At 43.0% G+C, this 24,848-nt stretch overlaps 1 protein-coding gene across 3 annotated transcripts in view; it reads right to left on the bottom strand.

Moving 5' to 3' along the window:
* The window catches only part of ELMO1 (engulfment and cell motility 1), a 489,334-nt gene that overhangs the window by 329,516 nt on the left and 134,970 nt on the right, over positions 1 to 24,848 (bottom strand). For all 3 annotated transcript variants that reach the window (XM_040964657.1, XM_040964658.1, XM_040964659.1), the window contains 2 exons: positions 12,679 to 12,729; positions 1,211 to 1,380 (listed from right to left, as the gene is read on the bottom strand). In XM_040964657.1, the coding sequence (XP_040820591.1) occupies positions 1,211 to 1,380; positions 12,679 to 12,729 (221 nt within the window). The remainder of the gene's footprint in view (positions 1 to 1,210; positions 1,381 to 12,678; positions 12,730 to 24,848) is intronic.

The raw sequence follows: 24,848 nt of genomic DNA, 5'->3' as shown, positions 1-24,848 counted from the left end.
GGAAAAAGGAAGGGAGGGTTGAAGAGAGAGGAAAGGTAGGAAAAAGGAAGGAAGAGGAGGGGAGATTGGCAACTTAGCCAGATATCATTTCATGTGTCTCTCCAGGCACTGAAGAGAGATTTACATGTCTCAGGTTTCAACCCCAATTCCCAATGACATTTTCTGTTTCTTAATAAGCATCAAATTAACTGCACGTTATTAATCTTGCATATTAGTATGTGCCCAACTCATTCAGTAATTCTGCATGCTCTAAATCACGTCTTCTGATAGGCTGTGCCAATCAGATGGAAAGGAGCCACTCCCTGGCATCCAGGGGTCATGAGTCAAGGGAGTGACATCTCTAGCATACAAGAGCCAGCCTCAACCAGCTCCTGACACTCCCCAGTCAAGCCAGGCAGTCAAAGCTGCTGCAGAGTGAGTGGGTCTCCAAGCACAAAGCCCAACCTTTCCTCACTCAAGATAGAAGGTGCCTGACAGGCCAAATTCACAAAAAGGCTCTAGCATCTACTCAGTAGGAATTATACCCAACTGAAATCTGCCTATGTCATACTCACCATAAATGTTTGGAAGACAAGGCTCAAATCTTTTTGGGGGTTCCCAACTCCCATTACTTTGCACAGAGCAGTTACTCAATGTTTATTGTATTTAAATATTGAATCATGTAAATCCTACATATAGTATTCATGACATATGTATAAGTTATATACATTTATATTTAATTAATGTATATTTACATATAATATTAAAATGTTTTGTTTAAATAATGAGTGGCATCTACTTAATAACTCAAGTCTCTTTTTTAAAAAAACATTCCAGGAATGCTATCTTGACTGAGTTCAATACTTTCAAATAACTTCTAAGTTTTTTTAATGTAGTCAGATGAGGGAACTTTTTCTTAGGGCTACACAATAGATGTGACAAATTCCAATTTAGTAGAATTAAATTTTAGTATTCACAGGCCCTGAGAAGTAATGACAATAATATTGTTTCTCATAAATCTAATGTTCAAGTTTGGATTTCTAAGAGCTATCAGCTATCCCGTGCACGGGGGCAGGACTACTAAAATTAAGAATTCATTTCCTAAATTTTTTTTCCCCCGAGACTCGCTAATATTCAGGTCTTTAGCACTAAGAATCACGAGTGGGAAAAGCACCCAGCACCCAAAAGGCTGACAGTCGAGCGACAGGGATCCAAGACAGCCAACACTTACTCGGTGCCGCTTTCCACCATCTGCGTGAGCAGAGAGATGCCGTCCAGGTTTATGAACTCCTGGGCAAAGGTGACATCCCGGGAGAGGCTGGCCAGGTCCTTCAGGGCTTCCAGCTTGGCATCCATGCTTGATGACTGGATCCGCTCATGAAGCTGCTGGGCGCTTTGAGCCTCACCGGGGGAGAAACAGAGGGAAGAATGTTCAACCAAGGGAGCCACCATGGCAAAAGCCTGCCGTGTTCCCATGCAGTAACAGAGATGTGAAAGCAGGACACACGAGGTGCCAGGCCCAGGACAGACAGGCAAGCCAGGAGCAGGTCTCTAATCCCTCAGGGCCACAACCACCCCTTCCCAGGGGAACCTGCAGTAAGCTGTGTGTTTGCAAGAAAGGCATACAAGACTTCACTGCTTATTCAGTTTGGTCACAATCTGACCCACAGCTCAGCAGTTTTCATTTTTTACATTTTGTTTCAGATGAATTTAAAGTTTATAATAATTATGTGTAGCAATACAAAGAGTTTCCATACAATCACACCAATTCCCTTGACACTTCATATTAGTGTATTTGTCACAATTAATAAGCCACACTCAATTTCTCCTATTTTTTTTAATCCCTCACATTTCTCTCAGCCTCTAGTGCCCAATGGCCTGTATTGAGATAAGAATTTTCCTTTTATACATATATATTTTTAATTTTTAGCTCCCATGTATAAGGAAGAACATAGGGTATTTGTCTTTCTGTACCTGACTTATTTCACTCGCCACGAGCTCCTACAGTTCAATTCATTTCACTATAAATTTCAAAATTCATTCTCTTTATACCCTAATATATCCCTCTGTGTGTGTATCACATTTTCTTTGTCCATTCATCTGATGATGTCTACTCTAACTGATTCTATATTGTTATCAATCTGATGAAGCAGGTATCCCCCCCCCCTCTTTCTCTCTCTGTCTTTTGAACATTGATTTATTTTTATCGGAAAGGCAGATACACAGAGAGGAGGAGAGAGGGAAAGATCTTCTTCCACCGATTCACTCAGCAAGTGGCTGCAACGGCTGAAGCTGAGCCCATCCAAAGCCAGGAGCCAAGATCCTCCTCCGGGTCTCCCACATGGGTGCAGAGTCCCAAGGTCTTGGTCCATTCTTTACTGCCTTCCCAGGCCACAGGCAGGTCGCTGAACGGGGACTGGAGTAGCTGGGACATGAACAGGGTAAACTGTTACATGGATTTATACAGCACACCCAGCTGTACAGTCAACATTCAGAGTAACAACTGCCTACGCATGATGTCCAAAAGAAAAGACCTAAACCATCTTTCTGGGTTACTAGAAATCAGCACTAACCAGCGATGCCTATAAATTCCAATCCTCAACAACATGTGTTTCACATCCAAGGGCTACCTACAGTGTGACTTAAAAGCAAAATCATTTTAAAGCCATATTAACAGCCAAGCCTGACTTCTTTTTAAGGTGTCTTTGCTTGTATTTCACAAGCAGGATGGAGAATAGAAAAATACTAGAAAATCTGAAACTTGAAAATATGACTTTCTGTGTGTATTCACTCAGTCCAGGTTTACCTTTCAGTGGAAGCCAGGACTTAGAAAAATAAGACATTAATTTCTCTGCCTGTGTTTTTATTTAATGGAAATCTCTAAGCAACTGCTGCAGGGGTCATTTACAGAGCAGTGAGTGGAGCACTCGGCCAGCATCAGGCTCACCTCTGGTACTCGCTTTCTCCTCTGACATTTGATTTGAGACCAAGGGAAGAACTGGTCTTTACCACCCAAAATGAGGTTCTCACTCCTGAACAGAAACTATCAATTACAAATAACTGGGGAAGTGCACCTTTGGCATTTATAACAGGGCTAGGATTCCAAAGCATGAGCAGAGACTACACAGAGGTATTAACAAAACTGCTGCAGCCCACGAACGGTCCTCAGAATGTACGAGAAAATCTCTTCAGGTGCTGAGAGCAATGGACACATGGACAAGATCCATGCCTTCATCACTTGGCAACAAAGTACTGGGATATCACATTTTATTATAACCAGAGCCAGCATAATGGCTCAACGAGCTAATCCTCCGATTCCAAGTGCCAACAACCCATATGAATACCAGATTTGTGTCCTAGCTGCTCCAATTCCCATCCAGTCCCCTAACCATAGCCTGGGAAACCAGAAAAGTAAGACCCAAGTTCTTGGGACCCTGTACCCACACATGAGAACTGGCAAAAGCTCCTGGCTCCTGGTTTCAGATCAGCTCAATATCAGCCAGCCATTGTGACCATTTGGGGACTGAACCAGTACATGGAAGATCTTTTTCTCTGTATTTTTTTCTCTCTGTAGATAATGCCTTTCCAATGAAAATGAATAAACACTAATAATAATAATAATAATAATAATAACAATAAACCTCAACCAGAGACCTCCATCCTTTAGAAAAGAAGGAGGTGTAAGTGGTAGTGGCTGAAATCCCCACCTGCTGATTCACTGGGGCTCAAATACTTTTCAAATCCTTCACACCCTAAAAGCCCGTTTTTCCAAAAATGAAAAGTAGAAAGCTAAGTAAGGATCACCAATTTCTGCTTCAACATAACTCTAAGATATAGAGCACGCTACCAAATCTTCTCATGGATATGTAGCATTCCAATGACAATTCCACATTTGGATATGTTTTAAGGGACATTTCAAGTGGTTATAATATACACCCACAATAGTTAAGTTCGAATTCCTTGGAAAACACTCTTTTCTCCAAATAGAATGTCTTTGTTGCCTATATAGATTGTGAAAGTAAATATTCAAATTTATTTCTTTATTATTCTTATTAAGTTTGGTGAATACTAGTTATAAAAATGCATAAAACTATTCTCCCGCCAATAAAATGGAATATTATTGTTATAAAACATAAAATCATATCTGAATGTATACATATGCATCTGAATAAAGGACATCATCTTGAGTGAAAGAAACTGAACACAGTAAGATAAATATTGAATATTTTTCTACATGTATGAAAGAGAAAATTAAAAAAATTTTAAATATTGATTGATTGATTGGAAAATCATATTTTACAGAGAGAAGGAGAGACATAGAGAAGGATCTTCTATCTGATGGTGCACTCCTCAAGTGGCTGCAACTGCCAAAGCTGAGTTGATCTGAAGCCAGGAGTCAGAAGCTTCGTCTGCATCTCCCACACAGGTGAAGGGTCCCAAGGCTTTGGGCTGTCTGTGACTGCTTTCCCAGGTCACAAGCAAGGAGCAGGATGGGAAGTGGAACAGCCAGGATACAAACTGGTGCTCAAATGGGAGTCCTAACACATGCAAAGTGAGGATTTAGCCAAGTAAAGCCAGGTACTGAATTCCAACTTTTAATGATGCCTTATCTTCCTCCACCAGGGCACGATGAGCCCTAGATTGTTTACTCAAAAAGAACCTACTAGCTCTTTAAAGTCTGTGCACTTTTCAAGAAGACTAAGGAAGCAAATGAAAGTCAATAATGTAGAAGTTAAGTCTACAGAATGTATTATATTCTTTTTTATATTACATATATGCCTTTGATATGTTTCCTACTTAAATAAGTAGGATTTCAGGGCCCGGCGCAGTGGCGCAGTGGTTAAGGTCCTCACCTTGCACGCCCGGGATCCCATATGGGTGCCGGTTCTATCCCGGTTGCCCCACTTCCCATCCAGCTCCCTGCCTGTGGCCCGGGAAAACAGTCAAGGTCAGCCCAAAGCGTTGGGACCCTGCACCCGCGTGGGAGACCTAGAAGAGGCTCCTGGCTTTGGACCGGCATAGTATCGGCCATTGCGCTCACTTGGGGAGTGAATCATCGGACAGAAGATCTTCCTCTCTGTATATCCGCCTTTCCAATAATAAAAATAAATCTTTAAAAAAAAAATAAGTAGGATTTTAAGAAGAAAATACCTTTGATAAGTTATCTAATTAAAATTATCTACTTGAGACAACACACACTTGAAAAGAACCAGTGTCCAAAGTACCGGAATCCAGAAGGAACAGTACCAAAAATTAAGACTATTGTACCATTTGTACCAAATACCGAATTCCAGAAATTATTTATATTGAAACTGTTGATATTAGAAATATTTCCCCCAGACAGCCACACAGTAGAACAGCAAAGCAAGGCCCTAGTTTGTTGGGATTACTTCCACTAGCTGATAAAGGTTCCCTGGAGCTGTGTCAGACAGCAGTGTGAGTTCGTAGCTGAACAGCCTGATACGGTCCTACAAAGGGACCAGCTGCAGTGCCCCAACAGGCACTGGTTTGTGTCCTGGCTGCTTCTCTTCCTGTCCAGCTCCCTGTTTATGGCCTAGGAAAGCAGTAAGGGTGGCTCAAAGGCTTGGGACCCTGTGCCCTTGTGCAAGACCTAGAAGAAGCTCTTGGCTTTGGATCAGTTCAGCTCCAGCTGCTGCAGTTGCAGCCAGTTGGGAAGTGAAGCAGCACATGAAAGATCTTTCTGTCTCTCCTTCTCTCTGTAAATCTGCCTTTCTAATATAAATAAATAAATCTTAAAAAAGGGCGGGGAGGGGCAGAATACAGAATTCTCCACCTGCTCCAGCACCGGTCCCTATGCCTGAGAAATGTGTCCTGTTTTTATGGTTCTGTTCTTCCTTTGGGTCCCAACACTAAGGAAGCAACTTTTCCTAAAAATGGGATTATAGTTCCCCAGAGCCCACAGCCTGACTTATTCTCAGTGGGCAGGAACTCTCATCATAGTGTTGACCAGGGAAAGGTATTCAACAAATATGATCTTGGACATGACCTCCCTTTGTCAAAAGGCTATGTCAAACTTGCAGGATATCATTAAAGCAGTATTTTTCCAGTGGGAACTGGGACAGAGGAATAAGTATTTGTCATTATTTTCTCAATGTCTAAAGAATCTAGGTGTATCAGTGTCTAGATTTTATTATACAAAAGCATTTAATAAAAAATATTAAATTTCAAATAAAATTATTAAAAGGCAGGATTTTGTAAGGAAGTTCCACTTTTTGGATATCGGTTACTACAGGTCACTTGGCATACCATTTTACTTATTATTTGACTCTATGCCTGTCTTTGCAATTCTATATTGGATCTAAGAAATATTTCCAGAAAGCTTATTCTAAGCCAGGCACAATCCCATATATTAGAGAAACAGCAACAAATAAGACAGGTAATGTTCTCGCCCTCCTGGAGTTTTCATACCTTCGGGTGGGAAATGAATCATTTTTTAAAAAATGAAAAAATAGATATAGCCTGTTACATGTTATAGCAAAACCGGAACCAGTGAGGAGTGATGGAGGGGCTGCTGGCTTCTCTAGATGGGGTGGTGTGCAGGGACAAACAGATGAAGCCAGCAACATCCACAGAGCAATGAGACTGCCCAGAAGTGGGGGGGAACAGTCTGGGCAGCAAAGATGGTGATGTGCAAAAAACCATCAACCAGAACACATCTGGGATGCCCGGAGGGACACAGCAGAGCAGCCCCAATGGGTCGGAGGGGAGGAGGAGCAGGAGCAAGAGAGGGTAGGAACCTGACAAGGCCAGGGTTCCAGGGCACTGGTGGGCGGCAGAGCTGGAGGGCTCCTGGGAGGTGATGTGCTTCCGTGAAGGACACATTTCAGTGTCTGAGACAGAAATACAGCCTCTGTAGAGCCATGGTCTAAGGCCACAAGCTGCTGTTCCACAGTAGGACAGTGGTGAGATACCTTGTTCCATGAAGTGAAGCAGTACACATAATTAAAAACAAAACTCTCAAGGGAATGTGAGACAACACAGCCATATCCTCATGATGAGGGAGTTAAGAGTCATGTCTAGGAGGCAAACATTTTATTGTATGTGGGAGCAGAGGTAGATCTTTTCTCCAGATTATAAACCCAAGGCAGAGACAGGCAGACAGGCAGATTACTCATCACCATATTCCTAGAATCTAAAACCAGAGCTGGCAATTACCAAGATTTGAGCAAGCATTTCACTAAATGACTGAACAAACAGGCATACATGTCCATGGGTGTACAGATATCTGCATATAACTGTCAAAAGAATATGTATCAAGGTACAACCTGCAGTGGCTGACAAATTCTACGAGCCTACATCATTTTAATGGCAGCAAGATTCAAGTTTTTGATTTTCTATAATGTTTCTGTACTATATATAGTATCCACCTTACCAAAAAATAACAGCATTAGTCCTGATTTTTTTTTTCAAGCAATAAGGACAAAAGAAAAAAATCCAATTGTGTAGGTAATTGTATCAGATAGTAGGTTTTATTTTCTGGTGGTGTTTTAAGGAGAGATAAAAATTCGACTGTGGGTCACCCAAGCAGCTGAGGTGGCTGTCTTGTGTTCTGCATAGGGATGGGTTCTAGGCTGAGATGAGAGGAAAACTGCCATGAGGGAGCAGAGTCTAGCCCAAGCAGGACTTCTGTGTGTGCAGTATTTGTCATCACTATTCTTAAAGGCTCCAGTAAAAATCATGCCCATTCGCCTTCTAACAGGACTATGAGTCCGCGAGGCCAAATTCAAAGGTGTCTAGCAAGTCCTTAGGTTCACAGTTTCGAATAAGCACTCCACATAGTCAAGCAAGCCACCCATACTGCCCCAGGCCGTTTCTTATGTCCCCCTCACACTGACTGCTTTGTTCTCTCTTTTCTTCTTAAACCTCCCTTGCCTCTGCCTTGCTGGCACTGGGGATCCTTTCTCCTATACTGAAGACATCAAAGTCAACAGCCAGGACTTCCTGCATCTTCTTGCTTCTAAGAGTACCATCTGGGCATCCTCTCCTCAACCTCACCCTTCACACTCTGCTTCCTCCTGATCCTGTGCACACAGCCTGGAAAGGGTTTCCTATCAGAAATGCATCAATCCTACCTTCTCCTCCTCTCTTCCCAAGTGCTCTCCTTCAACATTATCCCCTTTCTTCTGCATCACTGAGTTTTCTCTACAGTGGACCATTATTAGTTGCAAAGGTCTCCCATGTATTGTATCTCATTAAACAAACAGAAAGGTAGAAATATCCACTGACTCAATTCTCCAACCAGTCCCCATTTCATTGCCCCCATTCTTAGCCAAATTTCTGGAAAAGAGGATGGCTCCAAAGTTGCTGCCTCCCTGCTAGCTCCCATCTGTCACAGCCTCCATGCCCAGCCCAAGACGACAAGTATCTCCAAGGTGCTAGCAATTCCTCCAGGAGCCTCCTTTTCATCCAAGCTCTGGACTGGGCCCTGTCTTACCTTTCCTTCCAATAACTCCTCTCGCCGACAGCTTTAGATGCCATTCACTGGAGGTTTCTTGGCCCACCTGTAGTGTATCCAACAGAACACACATGCCAACCTCCTGGTTAAGTCCTCATGGACACACAATGTGCATCTCAAACTCTTCCTCCTCACCCAAAACTTCTGGGCCAGAAAACAGCACTTTTTATTTGGCCAAAACACTGGGAGTATCCTGGCAGCTGTCCCTCAGGAGCCTGACACCAGGGATCCTTGGGGATTGATGCTCCAAAAACTCCTTCCAACCCTTTCCATCCTGCATATGGAGAAGGGCTCTTGAAAAACTAATGGTTTAGAATACTGAAATGTGCTTAGCACAGCTCATTATGACTCCACTCTTGTTTACAACAGTGACTTTATATTTATTTGTATATTTATGAGAATATTTATTTGTATATTTATTTCATGAGAATAGAATATATATAGTAAGAATTTGGAGAAATGGTAAAAAATAAAAGGGAAGTTAGGCCACAGTTAACATTCTCTTGTTAACAGTTAACATATCCCTTAAAAAAAACAATTTAATTCGTTTACTGGCTCCTTTCTACATATATTGTTTCCATCCACGATGTTGTGCAACCTACTTTAGGGATACCTCTGCAGAAGCATATGCCACACCTGTAGTAACTGCTGCATCATGGTCTAAAGCAAGCTGCAATCATCCGGTTCAACCCAGTAGCAGTTTCCAGTCTTTTAATCACTAGAAACAATGATGCACATGGCTATGCTTAGGAGGCCACGTGGTTTGTTTTGGCATATGACTGGCAGTCCTTTCATGACTCTGTTGACTAAATAAATCCCCAGCAGGACAACTGTGAAAACAAAGTTGTATGTGATTTTTAATGTAGATGGGCACAGCTAAATTGTCCTTCAGAGAGGGCTGGAACTGTGGTGCAGTAGGGCTGCACTGTGAATGCCAGTTCATGTCCTAGCTACTCTACTTCTGCTCCAACTCCCTGTTGATGTGCCTGAAAAAGTAGCAGAAGACAGCTCAGTTCCTTGGGTCGCTGCTACCCAGGTAGAAAACTCAGATGAAGCTTGTGGCTTCAGGCTGATCTAGACAGGCCACTGAGGCTATTTGGGAGTGAAACAATGACTGGAAGATCTGTATCTCTCTATAATTTTGCCTCTCGAATAAACAGCTAAAAATTGTCCTGCATAGAAACTACCAGCCCAGCCTTTCCTCCTGCCCTGATTGGTTAGCAGTAGAGACTTGTCTCTTTGGAGAGAGACTGGGTTTCTTCTCTCAGCTACATAGTGACCATCCTTTGTTTTCCTTGTTTTTGGGCACATGTCATTTGGGTGATTTCATTATCCATCCCAGCAGTTTTTGTAATTAATGAAGTAGCTCTCTTTTATGGAAACTTCCAATGTTTTATTCTGAAGATCTAAGTTTGGCTTTGTTCCTGGAATTCTTTCCAAACATAAAGCTTTTAGGGAGTATTTTTTTTTTGGTAGTCCTATTGCTGCATCTTATCCTCTATGGTTTCCAGAATTTGTGTGCCACGAAGAGAGGTTCTGCCCAACTCAGAAAAATAATACATTCACTATAAAGAGAAATTAAAACAAAAAAAAAGGTATAACAATCCAAAATTCTGATCCAAACTTCTAATGGGAGCAGCAGCCAAAGCTGATTTTGAAATATGCTGCATGCAATGTGTGATTGTAAAGTTGATTTCCAAAGTGATTCTTACCATGACAGGGGGAGAGAGACATCACTCAGCTGTACCTTCTCAAGTTCCCCAAACTTTATTCTGAAGCTGACACACTTATGCACACATCCCATGCACCTGCTTCTGAAGGCTGCTTTTGTGATAATGTGGGACAGGCTAGAGGTGCAACACTGGAAAAACACATACCTAACATGATCTCTAAATAGACTAAAGATGGAAATGATACAGCAGAGAACTTTTAGCCAAGTGCAAAGGTTTTTACGAGAAAACCAATGCAGGCTCTTTGTTTAGACCATCTCAGAACAATATTCTGCCTCATTGGAAACAAATCATAAAGAATAGCTCTGTGATAAAGGAAAACAGAAAAGTAGATTTTCAATCACCAAAATGACCATATTTGGCCTAGAGAGGTAGACTCAACACAGCTAAACAACATCTAAAATGGGAGTGTGTGAATGTGCGTGCGTGTGTGTGTGTGTGTGTGTGTCTACATGTATATACATCTGGAAAGTGTGAGCTGTTATTTGGTTGTGCCGAGAATTCAGCTGAGATAGAAGAGCCATTTAAAGCTTGTCTAACACCAGCTGCTGAGTTCTTCATACTTAAATACTTCTAGACCGATCTGATAAAGACACATTTTTAAAGCATTTACAAACCTTTTTTCAGTTAAACATAAATTAGAAAAAAAATTTCAAAACAACTAGTAATGATCTACTAATAGCAAATGGAGACTGAAGATTCTAAAAAATAGGTTTATAGAGTACATCTAAATGCCAAGCCTTGTTGCTTCAGACAAATCATGAAATGGCAGCTTAAAATTCAAATTCCTGAGCCCCATTCCCAGACTCTCTCTAATGGTATTTTAGACATCCATAACTGATATATATTTGAGGCCATTGCAGTAGAAAAGGTAAGTGAATGTCTTGTAGACAGGCACTCTGTTATATCACTGCCTTACACTGGTTTTCAGCTCTTTGCAATCATTGAATTGAGGACGTAAGGAAACTCTCCTGAGGAACACAGATTCCAAGGCCCCTTGCAGCAGGAAACATCCCAGGGTCTCAACACACTGGAAAACTTCATCCGGCCTGAACACCTAATCTTCTTTCAAACAGTGACTCGGGTGGTGGAAATCCAGTTGATGAACTCATGACAATCTAAAAAGAGGCCTCCTTCCTTGGCTGAGAGAAAGCTGGATTTTATAAAACGCTCAATCTTCTTGAATGTAAGATTCAATAAAAGACAAGGTGTGTTCCTTCTTGCCACCGGCAGATGAGGATTTGGAGCAGTTTAAATAAAATGACAAAACCAAATCAAGCATCAAAGATCAAATTAACACTCATTTATATCAGAGCAAGTCAGAAGATCAATGGGAAGTCAGACAAAAAACATCTTGGCTCATCATGTAGCCTTGAAAAATGAGCTGGGACTTCAACTGCCGCTAAGTGACAAAGAGGGCAACATAATACAGCTTAGCCAACCAACAACCCCAGCTATATAGCCTGTTGCTCAGCACCGTGCTGAGGTTCAAGATGTTGTTGGGCAAGATGTGAAAGCGTTCTAAGCCTCACTCATGTAATTTTCAACAAGAAGCTTTTGTGGTAGATAGAGTACCCACAGTTTAATTTTAGCCAGATGCTTTTTCCAATTTTTACATTTATTTTTAGCCTACCACATGGCTTCAGTAAAAACTGAAAATGATAGTCAGACACAGTTTTCATCACATATGCAGAGTGAAAATAGTAACACTTGGTGTATTTTATGCAGATTATTTTAGAGGATAGCAGTAAAAGGCACTGTGAAATAATAGAGCGGAAATATGCTAATGTTACTATCCAAGATATCTAGAAGCAAGGAAGTAGCAGCAAGATCAACAACACAACCAGCCTGCCATAGTACATGTGCACTGGGTCACCTTATTCCACAGATCGGCTCCAAAAGACTTCAAAGTGCTTTCTTGATCATCAGTCAAGGAAGCAGGGTCAGCGGCCAAAAGCACCTGAACTATGTTCTTAGGAATGCCAGAATAATCAAGCAAATCTAGAAAATGCTCAATATCTCTCTGTCTCTCTCTCTCTCTCTCTCTCTCTCTCTCTCTCTCACACACACACACACACACACACACAGACAGGGAAGTAATAGGCTACTATTGGTTGATTTGTTTTGCTTATCATCTGAATGCATCCTAAAGGCAAAGGTGATACGCCAGGGCAGTGGGTAAAACCAGAGAGTCCAGCACAGCTTTTCCTCCCACAACAGGCAACGTGTTAATCTGACCTCCAGCATGCAAACCCTTCAAGGCTTCCTGACTGGTGTCCTTGCCTTTCACCTGGAGTAGAGCCTTCCTCCTCTGTAAGGTGGGCCCTTCCTGCTAATCTAGAACCTGCATGGGAGGGAGGCTGTTCCACTTTGTACTGAAGTCACCCTCAAAAATCGATTTCCCATAAATGGATCAGGGGAATTATCATAATCACATGGAGTGGAACTAGAGGAAAAAGGACACTGGGCTGCAATAAATTAGAACCAACTTACTGGAGATGTGGTTAATCGAAGGATCGTGCCATTCTTTATTTCATTGCGATTCTGGAAAAGAAAAAAGAAAGTCTTTGTAAATATTTGAATCAGACCTTGGTAAGGAAAAGGACAGATGCAAATATCATCTGGTATTGAGTCCATCTAATGAGCATTCTTCTGATTCATTTTATTCTCACTTGATTAATTGTTGATGTACTTCAATGAAGAATTTTAAGCTGGGTTCCAGATGTAACAACGAAGAGTCATAGACAACAATCAGCACAGAGGAAGCGAATATAAATCCAAAGCACAGGCATGTGAGGGCCAGAAAGAGAAAACAAAAGCAGCAATTATAAAAAGCGACGAAAGGAGTAGGACCTAGCAATACCTCTGGATATACATATATACCCAACTCATTTATATAGGAAAACATGTCTCTACACAAAAGCTTGAGCCTAATATTCAGAGCAATATTGCTCAAAATAGTTACAAAGTGCACACAACTCGAACGCCCGATGGGTGGATAAGCCAAAGGTGGCATATCAATCAAAGGCAACTGACAACCTCATAAAGGTGAATGCACCTACAGTAGCGTGATTCAAGAAGTTTTTTTTTTTAATCCATTTCTCTAGCGACACTTAGGTCATTCTGTAGCATATTATTTAACTTCCTGTTGTAAGTTTTCTATCCTTCATCCTGTTGTCAACATGGCTGTATTTAAAGGGATGCATGCAGAGTAACTATATAATAGACTATCACATCCAGATATGAGGACACTTCCAAATCAAAGATGAACTCCAAGTGAAATTGTTAAACGAATCATGACAACGGGATGCTGGACTCTGCCAGCATTCATACCTTCAATGTCAGGAAACACTTAAATGGCAGGATGATGGACTTATGAATGTTTGTGAAGGACTATGCATTGTGATAATAGAGGGGAAGTCAGTGGGGGTGGGGGATGGAATACAGATGGGGAGAACAGAAATCCCAGAACTCATGGAACTGTATCATAAACTAATAACAATAATTTTAAAGAGTGAATGAATCATTTGATATAGGATACAATATGGATTAACCTTGAAAACACTATACTAAGTGAAAAAAGCCAAAGACCACATATTTCATTAGTCTACTTGTATGACAGTCCCAGAATAGACAATTCCATGGAGAAGATTAGTGACTGCCAGGGGCTGGATAGACAAGAATAGGGAGTGACTGCTAATAGACAGAGCTTCTATTTGTGGTGATAGAAATATTCTACAATTAATTGCAGTGACAGTTACATAATCCATGAAGATAAGAAGGTACACTTCCAACAGTTTGTGAAAAAGTATAATCAAAAATAACTTTAGTTTGGTGTATAACATTTTGAACCCCACACATACCATTTTTAAAACACGTTCTTTCCACAAACTTATTTGAAGTTCCCTCAAACACATGATTTCAAAATTCTTTTGCACCCAGATTCAGTCATCTTTTAATTCAATTTCCATGAAGCTTTTAAAGTGCCCTGTACTAAAGCCCACCAAATTAAACTGGTGATATTTTTGATAGGTGAACTCTATCTCAATAGAGCTGGTTTTTTGGTTTGTTTATTTGTTTGTTTGTTTTTTCCTTAAGGTTATTAAAGAGCTCAGTGTCTTGACATTTGCTGCTTCCTCTTCGATGTTATATTGAATCTGAGAACAAACAGCATACGCGAGCAGATCCCTAACCAGTCTGCCTTCACCGGGCAGGTGTATCCCAGCCTGTCACTAAGCATCTAGGATACTGAAGGCAGAATTTCACACGCAGTTTTACTTCCTTCCACCAGAGTATGCACCACGCTCAGTTTCCAGGCCACAGCCTTGTAAGACTCACCGTGGCTGTGTACCCCATCCTGCATCTTTGATGCTAAGCCAGGGTGCATGCAGCAGGCACACTGGGGTGAGATAGTGGGAGAGTTCTCAAGGAGATATCAGGCACAGGGGTGGTTTCCTCCCTCAGCTGTTGCTGACCAGTTACGGGACAACGAATTCTCTAAAAGAACTACCAAAAAAGAGGTTGGCTTCAGTAATTCCTCCCAAAGGAAAGTGGATCTGAATGCTTTACACCGATGATAAGGCAGCCTGAAAGCCCAGCACTGCTAGATACGAACCCCAAATGAGCAATTCAGCAATCCAGTGTCCCTGGATGACCTGGGACAGTGCCTGATTACCAAAAATATGCCAGTGTGTGCTGAAGGGCCACTTGGCAGGGAGGCTCAGATATAGGATAAATCCAAGTCATTTTCAAACTCTCACTCCAACTATCAAGTTCTAGGATCCTATGGCAACTGAAGGAAAAAGACACCAATCACTAGTTACAGAGTTCTAAGGAAACCAAACATACTACACTTGCTTCTAAAGGAATTCAGAGAATCAGGCTCACAGGACAGAGAACTCATATACCCTCTGGATGAGTGACTGTGGAGAACAAAGTTTACAGTGGAAACCAGCAGCAATGCGTGCAATCCTTCAAATCAAGCAGACCCTGTTCAGGTAAGACCAAAGGTACCAAGGCAGATTTCTTTTCAAGAAGACAAAGGGAAGTCTGGTGCGGTATCCTAGTGGCTAAAGTCCTCGCCTTGAACACGCCAGGATCCCATATGCGTGCCAGTTGTTATCCCGGTGGCCCCGTTTCCCACCCATCTTCCTGCTTGTGGCCCAAAGCCTTGGGACCCTGAACCTGTATAGGAGACAGGGAAGAAGTTCCTGGCTCCTGGCTTCAGATAGGCTCAGCTATGGCCATTGTGGCCACTTGAGGAGTGAATCATCGGACGGAAATCTTCCTCTCTGTCTCTCTTCTACTCTGTTCATCTGACTTTCCAAAATAAATACATAAATCTTACAAAGAAAAAAGAGGGCAAAGGGGTGAATTAAACCTCTCAAATCTTCTAATCAGATAGCGAAGACAGAATTAACGTCTCCTCATGGAGATCCGAACAGGGAACAGGCATTCTTCACAACAGTGATACATTCACACTTTTTGAAAGGCATAAGGCCAAGAGCTTGAAGTTTTTAGGATTATTTAACCATGATAATAACTCTGCCCATTTTAAAGATAAGAAATTGTGACAAGTATTATGGTGTGATAGATTAAGCACCGCTTGGGACACTCCATCTCTTAGGCTTGCGCCTAGCTCCGCTCTGATTCCAGCTTCCTGTGCGCTGTGCTCTCAAAACACAGCAGGTGAGGCCTCCAGGGCTTGAGCTGCTGCCATCCATCCATAGGGCAGATCTGGAGGAAGGGCTAGGTTCCTTGGGTGCAGCCTTGCCCGGCCTTGGCTTTGTGGACATCTCTCTCCCTACCTCCATCTTGCCCTGCTTCTTTCCCTTTCTCTCAAATTCACTTTAAAGTGAAGAAATGCAAGTCATGGAGCAGTTATTTGCCCAACCTCATGGGCAAGAATGGGAGGACTCAAGCCCATGCCGTGTCATACCACAGCTGTATTCTAATCTGCCTGGAGGAGGTGAAAGAAAAACACTCAGAACTTATATTGATCCTTAAAGGGGTAAGTGCAACAGACATCCTGCAAAGAATAAAGAGGAATATAGAGAAATGCTCTGCAGAGAACCAGGGTTTTCTTGCGAAGCCCAGACCCCCAGAGGTGGTGGGTGAGAGCAGTAATCTGATGAAATCCACCAAGATTGTATGAGAACTCCTGCTATACTGACCCTTTCCTTTCTGGAATCCCAGCAAGAAAACTTTGGAGAAATGGATCTAAGGGTTGTCTATTGGCTTAAAAAAAGGGGGGGGGGGGGGCAGCATTAAAACCAGTGACAGGCTCTGCCAGCTTCAAATTCCTGCTCTGCGTCTCACCGGCTGTGTGGACTCATAGCAAGCTACTTAACCGCCCTCACTTAGGTTTTGTCTTCCCTAAAATGGGCAGAACCATGCATTGCTTAGGAAGCTATGCAACAAGAGGTGACAGATGAGCAGCGCCTGGCCTAGAACTGGCCAAAGAATGGGAGCAAAGCTTGTTGTTCCAGAGGAGACAGCACCCATCACCTCTGCCTGCGCCTCATCAGTCAACAATTCATTGACCCCTCTTTCTTCCTCCCACAATCATGTTTATTTTAAATCAGTGTCCTGTATTTCACAATAAAAGGAGATACATAGAAGGATCACTTACATCTGCAGGGAAAACTTCAAGGTCACAACTGAAGGTGGATCGAACTCAGAAAGAATGCCTACGACTATTTTCTATCGGGCAAACCAACATATAGCACCTCTTTCACCGTCTGATGACATCTTCACTCCCTAAGAAATGTAAACTTCATTAACAAACAAGCAGGCTTCTTATTGCTGTGATTTCAGAAATTCCATCCACGCAGGGTGCTGCCTCCCGCATGAGCAATGGGCCACCTGTTTCCCTTCCTAGCCAGGGAACCTGGCACCAATGGCATGACTGCCCTATCTCCTAACTCCCTCTCATGGAAAACAAAGGAAACTGCCTATTTTTCAAGGTCATTCTGAGGACTAAAGAATCCATTTAAAGTGCTTAGAACAGAGTCAGGCACATTGTAAATGCTCAAGAAAAAAAAATCAGCTGTTTATTGTTAAGTACAAAAACAACATTCAAAGTGTCTGCTGCTGTAGTGACTGTGTTCAGACGCTGGTCCCTGCAGGTAACCCAACAAATTAAAGTAATAATGTTGTCCATGTCACTCTGTGGCCCTAGCACAATACAAACCAGCAAAGGAATTGCTCCTTGCAGCAATCAGGAGGGCCCCAGAAGAGCCCTGCCTTACAGCCTTCTTCACACCAGAAAGTCCCTCCTTACTCTCTCCTCTGTCCCAGTTGGTCTTTTACCAGGTGTTTCATTGCTTCCTATAAGCAGTCAACACATTCTCTCTCTCTCTCTCCAACCCATTCTCTGGCGGTGTGTGTGTGTGATTTTATTTACTTATCACAACTGCAGTAGTTTATCACTACCGTATCACTCCCATCTACAGCAGAAAACTTGTATAAGACATGGTCATCACTCAACACACATTTACTTTTAAAGATTTGTCTATTTTTATTGGAAAGGCAGATATACAGAGACGAGGAGACAGAGAGAGGAGGATCTTCCATCCATTGACTCACTCCCTAAGCGGCCATAACAGCCATAGCTGAGCCTATCCAAAGCCAGGAGCCCGAGCCTCTTCTGGATCTCCCACACAGGTTCAGGGTCCCAGGGCTTTGGGCTGTCCTTGACTGCCCTCCCAGGCCACAAGCAGGGAGCTGGATGAGAAGTGAGGCTGCCGGGATAAGAATCAGCACCCATGTGGGATCGTGGCATATTCAAGGAGATGATTTTAGCTGCTAGGCTACTGCACACAGGCCCTCAACACACAATTATTAAATAAATAGGTGAACCTACAATATGACTGGGACAGATTAAAAACACAGTGTCCCTCGCATCCTCTGGGAATGTGCAAGAGTAAAAAACTGAAACTGACAAGTGATGACTCTATCTACCTCAGTGGTAGGCAAAGCCTACGGTGACAGTGACACCGCATCTGCACAGAGATGTGATAGGAGCGGGAGGGATGTGCAAGGAAGGCTTTTAGCAGTGTTAACACTGAAGACCCTCTGAGCACCAGCAGGGCTTCCCAGGAGAGAAGATGAATCATTACATCTCCAAGCTGTGTGACATGAAACAAGCAGACATCCTCAGGGAACATAGGAAAGTCCTGTGAGGCCTTGGCGCCTGAGATGGGAGAACAATGAGAATCCCCACAGGAGAGAAGTGGACTGACACTCAGACCTTTCAAAAGGGGGTAGGGACAGGAACAAATGGGGTAACATTGCAGCTCAGATTCCGTTTTCTGCTAGTGTATATCCTGTCTCAGGAAGAGACAGTCTGGTGATACGGTAGCCATGAATGTCTACAGACAACAAGGAGAATAGGTGAAGCTCATGCTTTGGAAATGAGCAGTGGAAAAGAAAGCTCACAACGTCGGGGCTAAGACCAGGTGCCGTCTAGCACACTGCCCGCCATGACAAGCTCCGAGAGCCCAGCTCTCACCATCCACAGGAGATGCACTGAGTGCTCTTCCTTCTTCATTAGCATCACTTCGTTCTTCCAGGAGCCTCCTGCCAAGGTCAATGGCACAGAGGCTCACTACAGGGCCTTCTTGAAAGACCCAGACACCCGTAAGCAGAAAACATCAACCACCTTCAACCTGCGATTCACTGATCCCAAGGTCTCTAAACTTCTGGCTGTTTTCACCAATCATGGACTCGTGCTTTGTGGTCCATTCCTACCTTGAAAAGCCAGCCTAAATCACACTTCTGAGGCTCAGTGAATTCAGACCTCACCTTTCTAACATGATCTTTGTTGGTTTTTTTTGTTTGTTTGTTTGTTTTGTTGGTTGGTATTTTAAATGCATCAGCTTGACTAACCTATGGTTCCCAGGTACTCAATCAAATAGTAATCTGGATATTACTGTGAAGGTATGTTGCAAATAACCTTGAAGTCCATAATCAGTTGACTTTAAGTAAGGGAGAGTAACCTACATAACCAAGGTAGAGCTGACTCAATGAATTTGAAACCACTTAAAAACAGAACTCAGAGTTTCTCAAGGAAGAGAGCAAATTCAGTTAGCATCTCAGAGTCCCAGGCCATTCTAAGCATTTCAGATTTGCTTAAAGCAATTCCCTGCAATAAGTCTCTAATTATATGTCAGCTCATGACTCTACACCTCTAATTGAACACTGACTGACAGATCTGCATGACAGTGCACGCTTCCTGCAGTCAGCAGGCTTTTTGCACACTTCTCAACTGTGTCGGAGCCACAGGTTGTGTTGCTAACACTCCAGCAGCTGTTTTCAAATGGGTCAATCCAGGCAGCATTCAAATGGGGCTGACGTTTGCAGACTTGACAGAGAGTACCATTAAATGACATTAAAAAAGCATGTGGGAAGGAAAAGAAAAAAAATAATAAGCCCACATTCTTGCCCCTTCAAAAGGCAAAACAGATTCTATTGAGCAGAGGAATGTGTCCATCAGGTCACAGTGCCAGGAACCTGCCACATGCCCATCACTAGGAAAGGAGTTTTTAATCCTCTGTTTCTGCCTCAAGAGCTTCAGACCTTGAGCTTGACAATCTCCATGGTCTGGGCTCAAACGCAGGTCTCAGGCCTCCTGCCCTCTCCATAAGCCACTGAACCTGTGACCCTGGATGCTGTACTGCATGGTGTTCCCAAGTAACTGATGCACAATGAAGTTTAAGAACATTATAACCTAACTTCCAGAAGGCTACTCAACACTTGAGAGGAAACAGTCTAAATTTTAAGGTACTAAAGTCTGAGGCAAACAACACTAATGGCAGCTCCTCCAAAACAAAGAGGAGAAACATGGCAAAAAGAAATGTCTGCAGGGAGATGTTTCAGCTACACATAATGTACGAGAAGAATGACAAGTGGCCCAGTGAAAGCAACAGCCCCACTGTCGTATTTACTCAATAGCCAACAGTCCCAGCTTGAACTAGCCCCCAGCACTCACAAGCATCTCCATGGGTTGTCTTTGTGATTCTTTATAGAACTAACTCATCCACTCAGCCTCTGTGCAGATTGGATAATAAGGTCCTGCCGAATAAATGTCACTGTTGTTCTATTTTCCGTCTGAAATTTGTTTTTCTCCACATGCCAACTTTCTACTTAGATAGTGTAAGAATTATGGCCTGGTCAGAAATCCAGAACTTCTATCTGCTTCCTGTTATTTGGCAATAACAGCAGCAGTTCCATGGTGGGGGTGGGAGGTGTCATGCTTATGATTCAGTGGTGTGAAGGCCTCCAAGGAGAGCAAACAATTTTTCCCTGGCAGTCTCTCCTCTTCCTCCTCCTCCTCTGTATATCTCTGCCTCTCTCCAGTGGCAAAGAGGCCCTTACGATGAGCACATTGGCACAAAATGGCACTATTCTTCAGTTTCATTACTTGATGATCATCACAAAGACTGACTTTGCATGCAACCCCAATCCCTGTGGCACCTTGTGTGTCCATTGGCTTGATCTTCACATTTGCAGGCTAATGAAACAACTGAGGGCAGTAGAAGATACACTGGTTGCTAGGTTACAAGAGCAATGCCTCTAGACACGGGACTACAGATCTGACATTTTAAGACAGTATTTTAAAAATACTCTGAAAATACAATGTGAACCCTCCAAGAGAGCCAGGAAATCAAGGAGGAGAGATGAGGATGAAGGACTATGAGGAGGACCAGGAAGCTAATGCTTGTCGGGCAATTTCCCACCATGAATATTCTAGCCTTTCCCAGGATCACTAGCCATCAAGAATGACATCTGATCCCCTCAGTGTAGCTGTAGCATTTTACCTCCTCCCATCCACGGAAAGATCTGCAGTTTAACTTGTGTTTTTTCATGTCTTTAGATGGATTCTATTTGTAGACGGCATTTTTTGACACTCATCATTTCACTTTTTAAAGCCCCTGGGTATCCTAAATCCAATCCCCAAAGCAGGAAAAATAAATAGTAACACAGGTATGAAGAGCACCTGTTAACTAGCTAGCTGTGGTCTGTAAACACAGAACATGCAAGGAAGGGCTGTTCCGCAATGGACACCTGCTCTCCATCTGTCACAAGATCTGGGCCACAAATGAGCAGGCAGCTCAGTATCCCAAGAATCTACCGGGATATGGCAAACCCAAGGAGGACAAAATAGGAGTTAGCCTGTTCCCAAGCAGTATTTGAATCAAGGATTTGCAGAAGATAGACATAAACAAAAATGTGTTTTCTCCTGGACATTGTAAGCTTGCCTTGATACAAGAAATGGTATCAGACGTCCATTAACAAAAACAGAGGCCCACTATCAAAAGGTAGGGAAGTGGCTTGTTTCCTTGGCCATCTCCTAGGGCAGAAGGAAACAGGTACTTTGTTTCAACTGGTGTTTGGGATCTAAACCCTCAAGGTTGGACTTGATCAGCTTCAACAGAAGCTCAAGGTAGAGCCCAACTCCTGCTCACATCCCTCTAACACGCCCAGAAGTAATGGAAGTTAATTACTGCGTACTTAGATGTGAGTCCTTAAGAACCAACATCGATGGCACAGCTTAGCATTTTGGTCCACGGGACAGGGCCAGGAAAGACACACTGTGAGCATGAGTGGGGTGAAGATACACATTTATAAACTCTTTCGTGACAAGTGCTGTGCTAGAAGAGGAACAAGAAGCTAAGGGTGATGGATCCTCTGTTGTGTGACCATCAAGAAGGTGTAATGGACTTGGAGGAAGACCCAGGTGGAGCGTGGCTCACCACACTTCCCATGCAGCCTTAAGAGGGTTGATTTGCTTCAATTTCCTCATCAACAGAATGGAGGTCAGGATCCCAGTGCCAGGGGTCAACATTCTTTTATTTATTTCCAATCTAATGAACAAAGAGAAAATATTTAAGGCCACGAGTAAATCAAAGATTTGATGAAGGGAATGTTTTAGGGAAATGAATCTGTCAGAAGGTAGTGAATTAGAGTGAGATAAAAGGAAGTTTAGGAGAATGAATGAGGGGATGGAAGATTTTCACAACACACTTTGCTTCCCATCATTACAGTTGCATTACTCAGCTTTTTGTCACTACATGGAAATACCCAAAAGAAGCTCCTTACAAAAAGGATAAAGGCTTACTTAGCTCATAGTTTCGGAAGTTTAAGTGCAAGGCCAGACGCCTCACTGGTGGGACTCTGGGGATGGTATTGCTGCTGAAAGAATTCGCAAACAGTGAAGAGTATCACAGGACAAGAGGAAATGCACATGAGTCCCTTAATGTGGGCTCTCCCAGAGCCTCCAGAATTAATCGCAAGGACTCCACTTTAAAGACCCACTCCAATCCAATAATCATCCAAAGGCATCGCCCCAAGCAACTTAACTGGATTAAGTTTTCACTGTGAGTAGCATTATTGTGAAACCCTGGGGACCAAAGCTTTAGCATGTGGGCTTCTGTGGTATATCCCGCTTTGGGACAGCAGAGCCAGATGTCCAGGCTGTACCCCCTTTGTCAGCCGCAGGAATTGGAAGCTTCATCAATACAGAGCACTGAGGGGATCCTGCCTGGGGTCAGGAGGCACTTCCCTTTGGGACTCCCTCCCTTCCCCCACCTCCCCTGCTAATATTATTGTCTGTGCCGTGGACCTCACAAGGCCCGCTCTCCATACAAGGGGTCATGAATAAGCAGTTCTGCCTACACCTACCTTCCTGCAACAGGAACACTTTTGTGAGAGTATTTCAAAAGTTCACGCATAATTTTACCATAATATGCATTTTCCATGAGTTTTTGGAGATACCCAACCCTTGCTGTCCAGTACAGCCAGCTGGACAAATTTCTTTCTTCTCACCAGTTTCACATTACGATTGAGAGGTGAAGATCCTATGGTGGCCTTAGGGGAGGAGCAGTGGCCTCTCTTGGTCACTATATTGCCCATTGCCTCTCAGACCAGATGTCAGAGTTACCTCTCTGCAACTATGTCTCCGGATCCATCAGAACTTTCTTTATCCCTTTACTTGCAGATAACCAGATGCTACTAGTTGCCAATTCTTCCCTTTAAATTTCCCTGTCCAAATAATGCTATATTTTCTGCATACTGACTGGGTCCTAATCAAGGCACCATGTCTGGCAAATATCTCTAACACCAGGGACACTTTAAGGAGATGATGGCAAAGTGGCTAATGAAATATAACATAGCCATGACGGTAATATGACAAAAGTACACCATGATGCAGGAACATGGGTCACAGCACTGTAAAGTGACAAAAGTTTGTAAAGCATAATCAATGTGTGAGTCTAAATGTATAGAACACAGTATGTGCCTATGCATTGAGAAAGTATAGATGCAAGGCCAGCAGCATGGCTCAACAGGCTAATCCTCCACCTTCAAGCACTTGGCATCCCATACAGGTGCTGGCTTGCATTCTAGTTGTTCCACTTCTGAACCAGCTCCCTGCTCATGGCCTGGGGAAGCAGCAGAGGAAGGCCCAAGCCCTTGAGACCCTGTCCCTACATCGCAGACCAGGAAGAGCTTCCTGGCTTCTAACTTCATATTGACTCAGCTCTGGCTGTTGCAGTCATTTGGGGAGTGAACCAGCACATGAAAGATCTTCTTGTCTTTCCTTCTCTCTGTGAATCTGCCTTTCCAATTAAAAAAAAATAATAATAAATCTTTACAACAAAGTGTCAATTAATTCCATAATGTTGTATATTGATACTGAGGTTTTGTTGGGGCTTTTAACTGACCGGATCTTTACTCTGTTAGCCCTATCTTCAGACTAGAGAAGGTCTCCCCAAGAGGCCACTGAACTTATCTGGACAATAAGATGCTGGACTTTATGCTAGATATGTGTTTGCAAGGAACGAATCTCAACTGAACTTGAACTGTGGTTATGCATCAAGGTGGAGGAATCCACCATGGGGGGAGGGGTATGGGAGGGGTGGGGGAATCCCCAGTGCCTATAAAACTGTATCACATAATACAATGTTAACAACAATAAAAAAAAAAAATCTTTACAACAAAGAAAGAAAATGTTGATGCCCAGGTAGGTAATCCTATGAATAATGCTGGACACTTGGAAAAAGAAAAAGAAGGAAAGAAAGCCTGAATACTGTGCGTATTTGCCTCACTCAGATGATGTAGACCCACTGGTGTTAGGTGGAATCACCTTGAACAGCTTCATGTCATCCACTGAGATGCAGGCCTGATAGCCACTTCCTCTGCTGCCTCAGTTTTAACCTCCCTGCCCCCCATCAAAGGACACGTGCAAATATTTAATCCTGGCTTGTAATGGACAAGCTACAGCCTGTGGTCTCAGAAAAGCCACAAGGCGCTGGAGATCAGAGCTACAATTACAGGAAAGAAGTTCATTCATGGAAAAGCAAAACAAAAATCTTTTAGAAGGGCCATTCCAGTGGCATTGGCAGAGACCACTGAGGATGTTGGTGCAGCTGAGAAAATACTGAGTCCATGGCCTATTCTAGACAGCCCCCATATGCACCCGTCTACGCAGAGAAGGGGATGTGAACCTTTATAGCTCAGAGTCATGGAACAACGTGTCTGAGAACACCAAGGAAGGAGAGGTGGCTGTAGGCAGCCTGGTGTCACCCATCATCCTGAACAGAACCTGCTGCGGTGTGAGCCCCCCAGGCACTGTGTCAGATGGACCTGAGTCAAACTTCAGC

Source organism: Ochotona curzoniae, unplaced genomic scaffold, assembly GCF_017591425.1.
Source record: "Ochotona curzoniae isolate NIBS_2020 unplaced genomic scaffold, NIBS_Ocur_1.0 scaffold_3835, whole genome shotgun sequence".
Taxonomy (NCBI): Eukaryota; Metazoa; Chordata; class Mammalia; order Lagomorpha; family Ochotonidae; genus Ochotona; species Ochotona curzoniae.
Note: the sequence above shows the minus strand (reverse complement) of the source record. Positions and strands in the feature narration are given on the sequence as shown.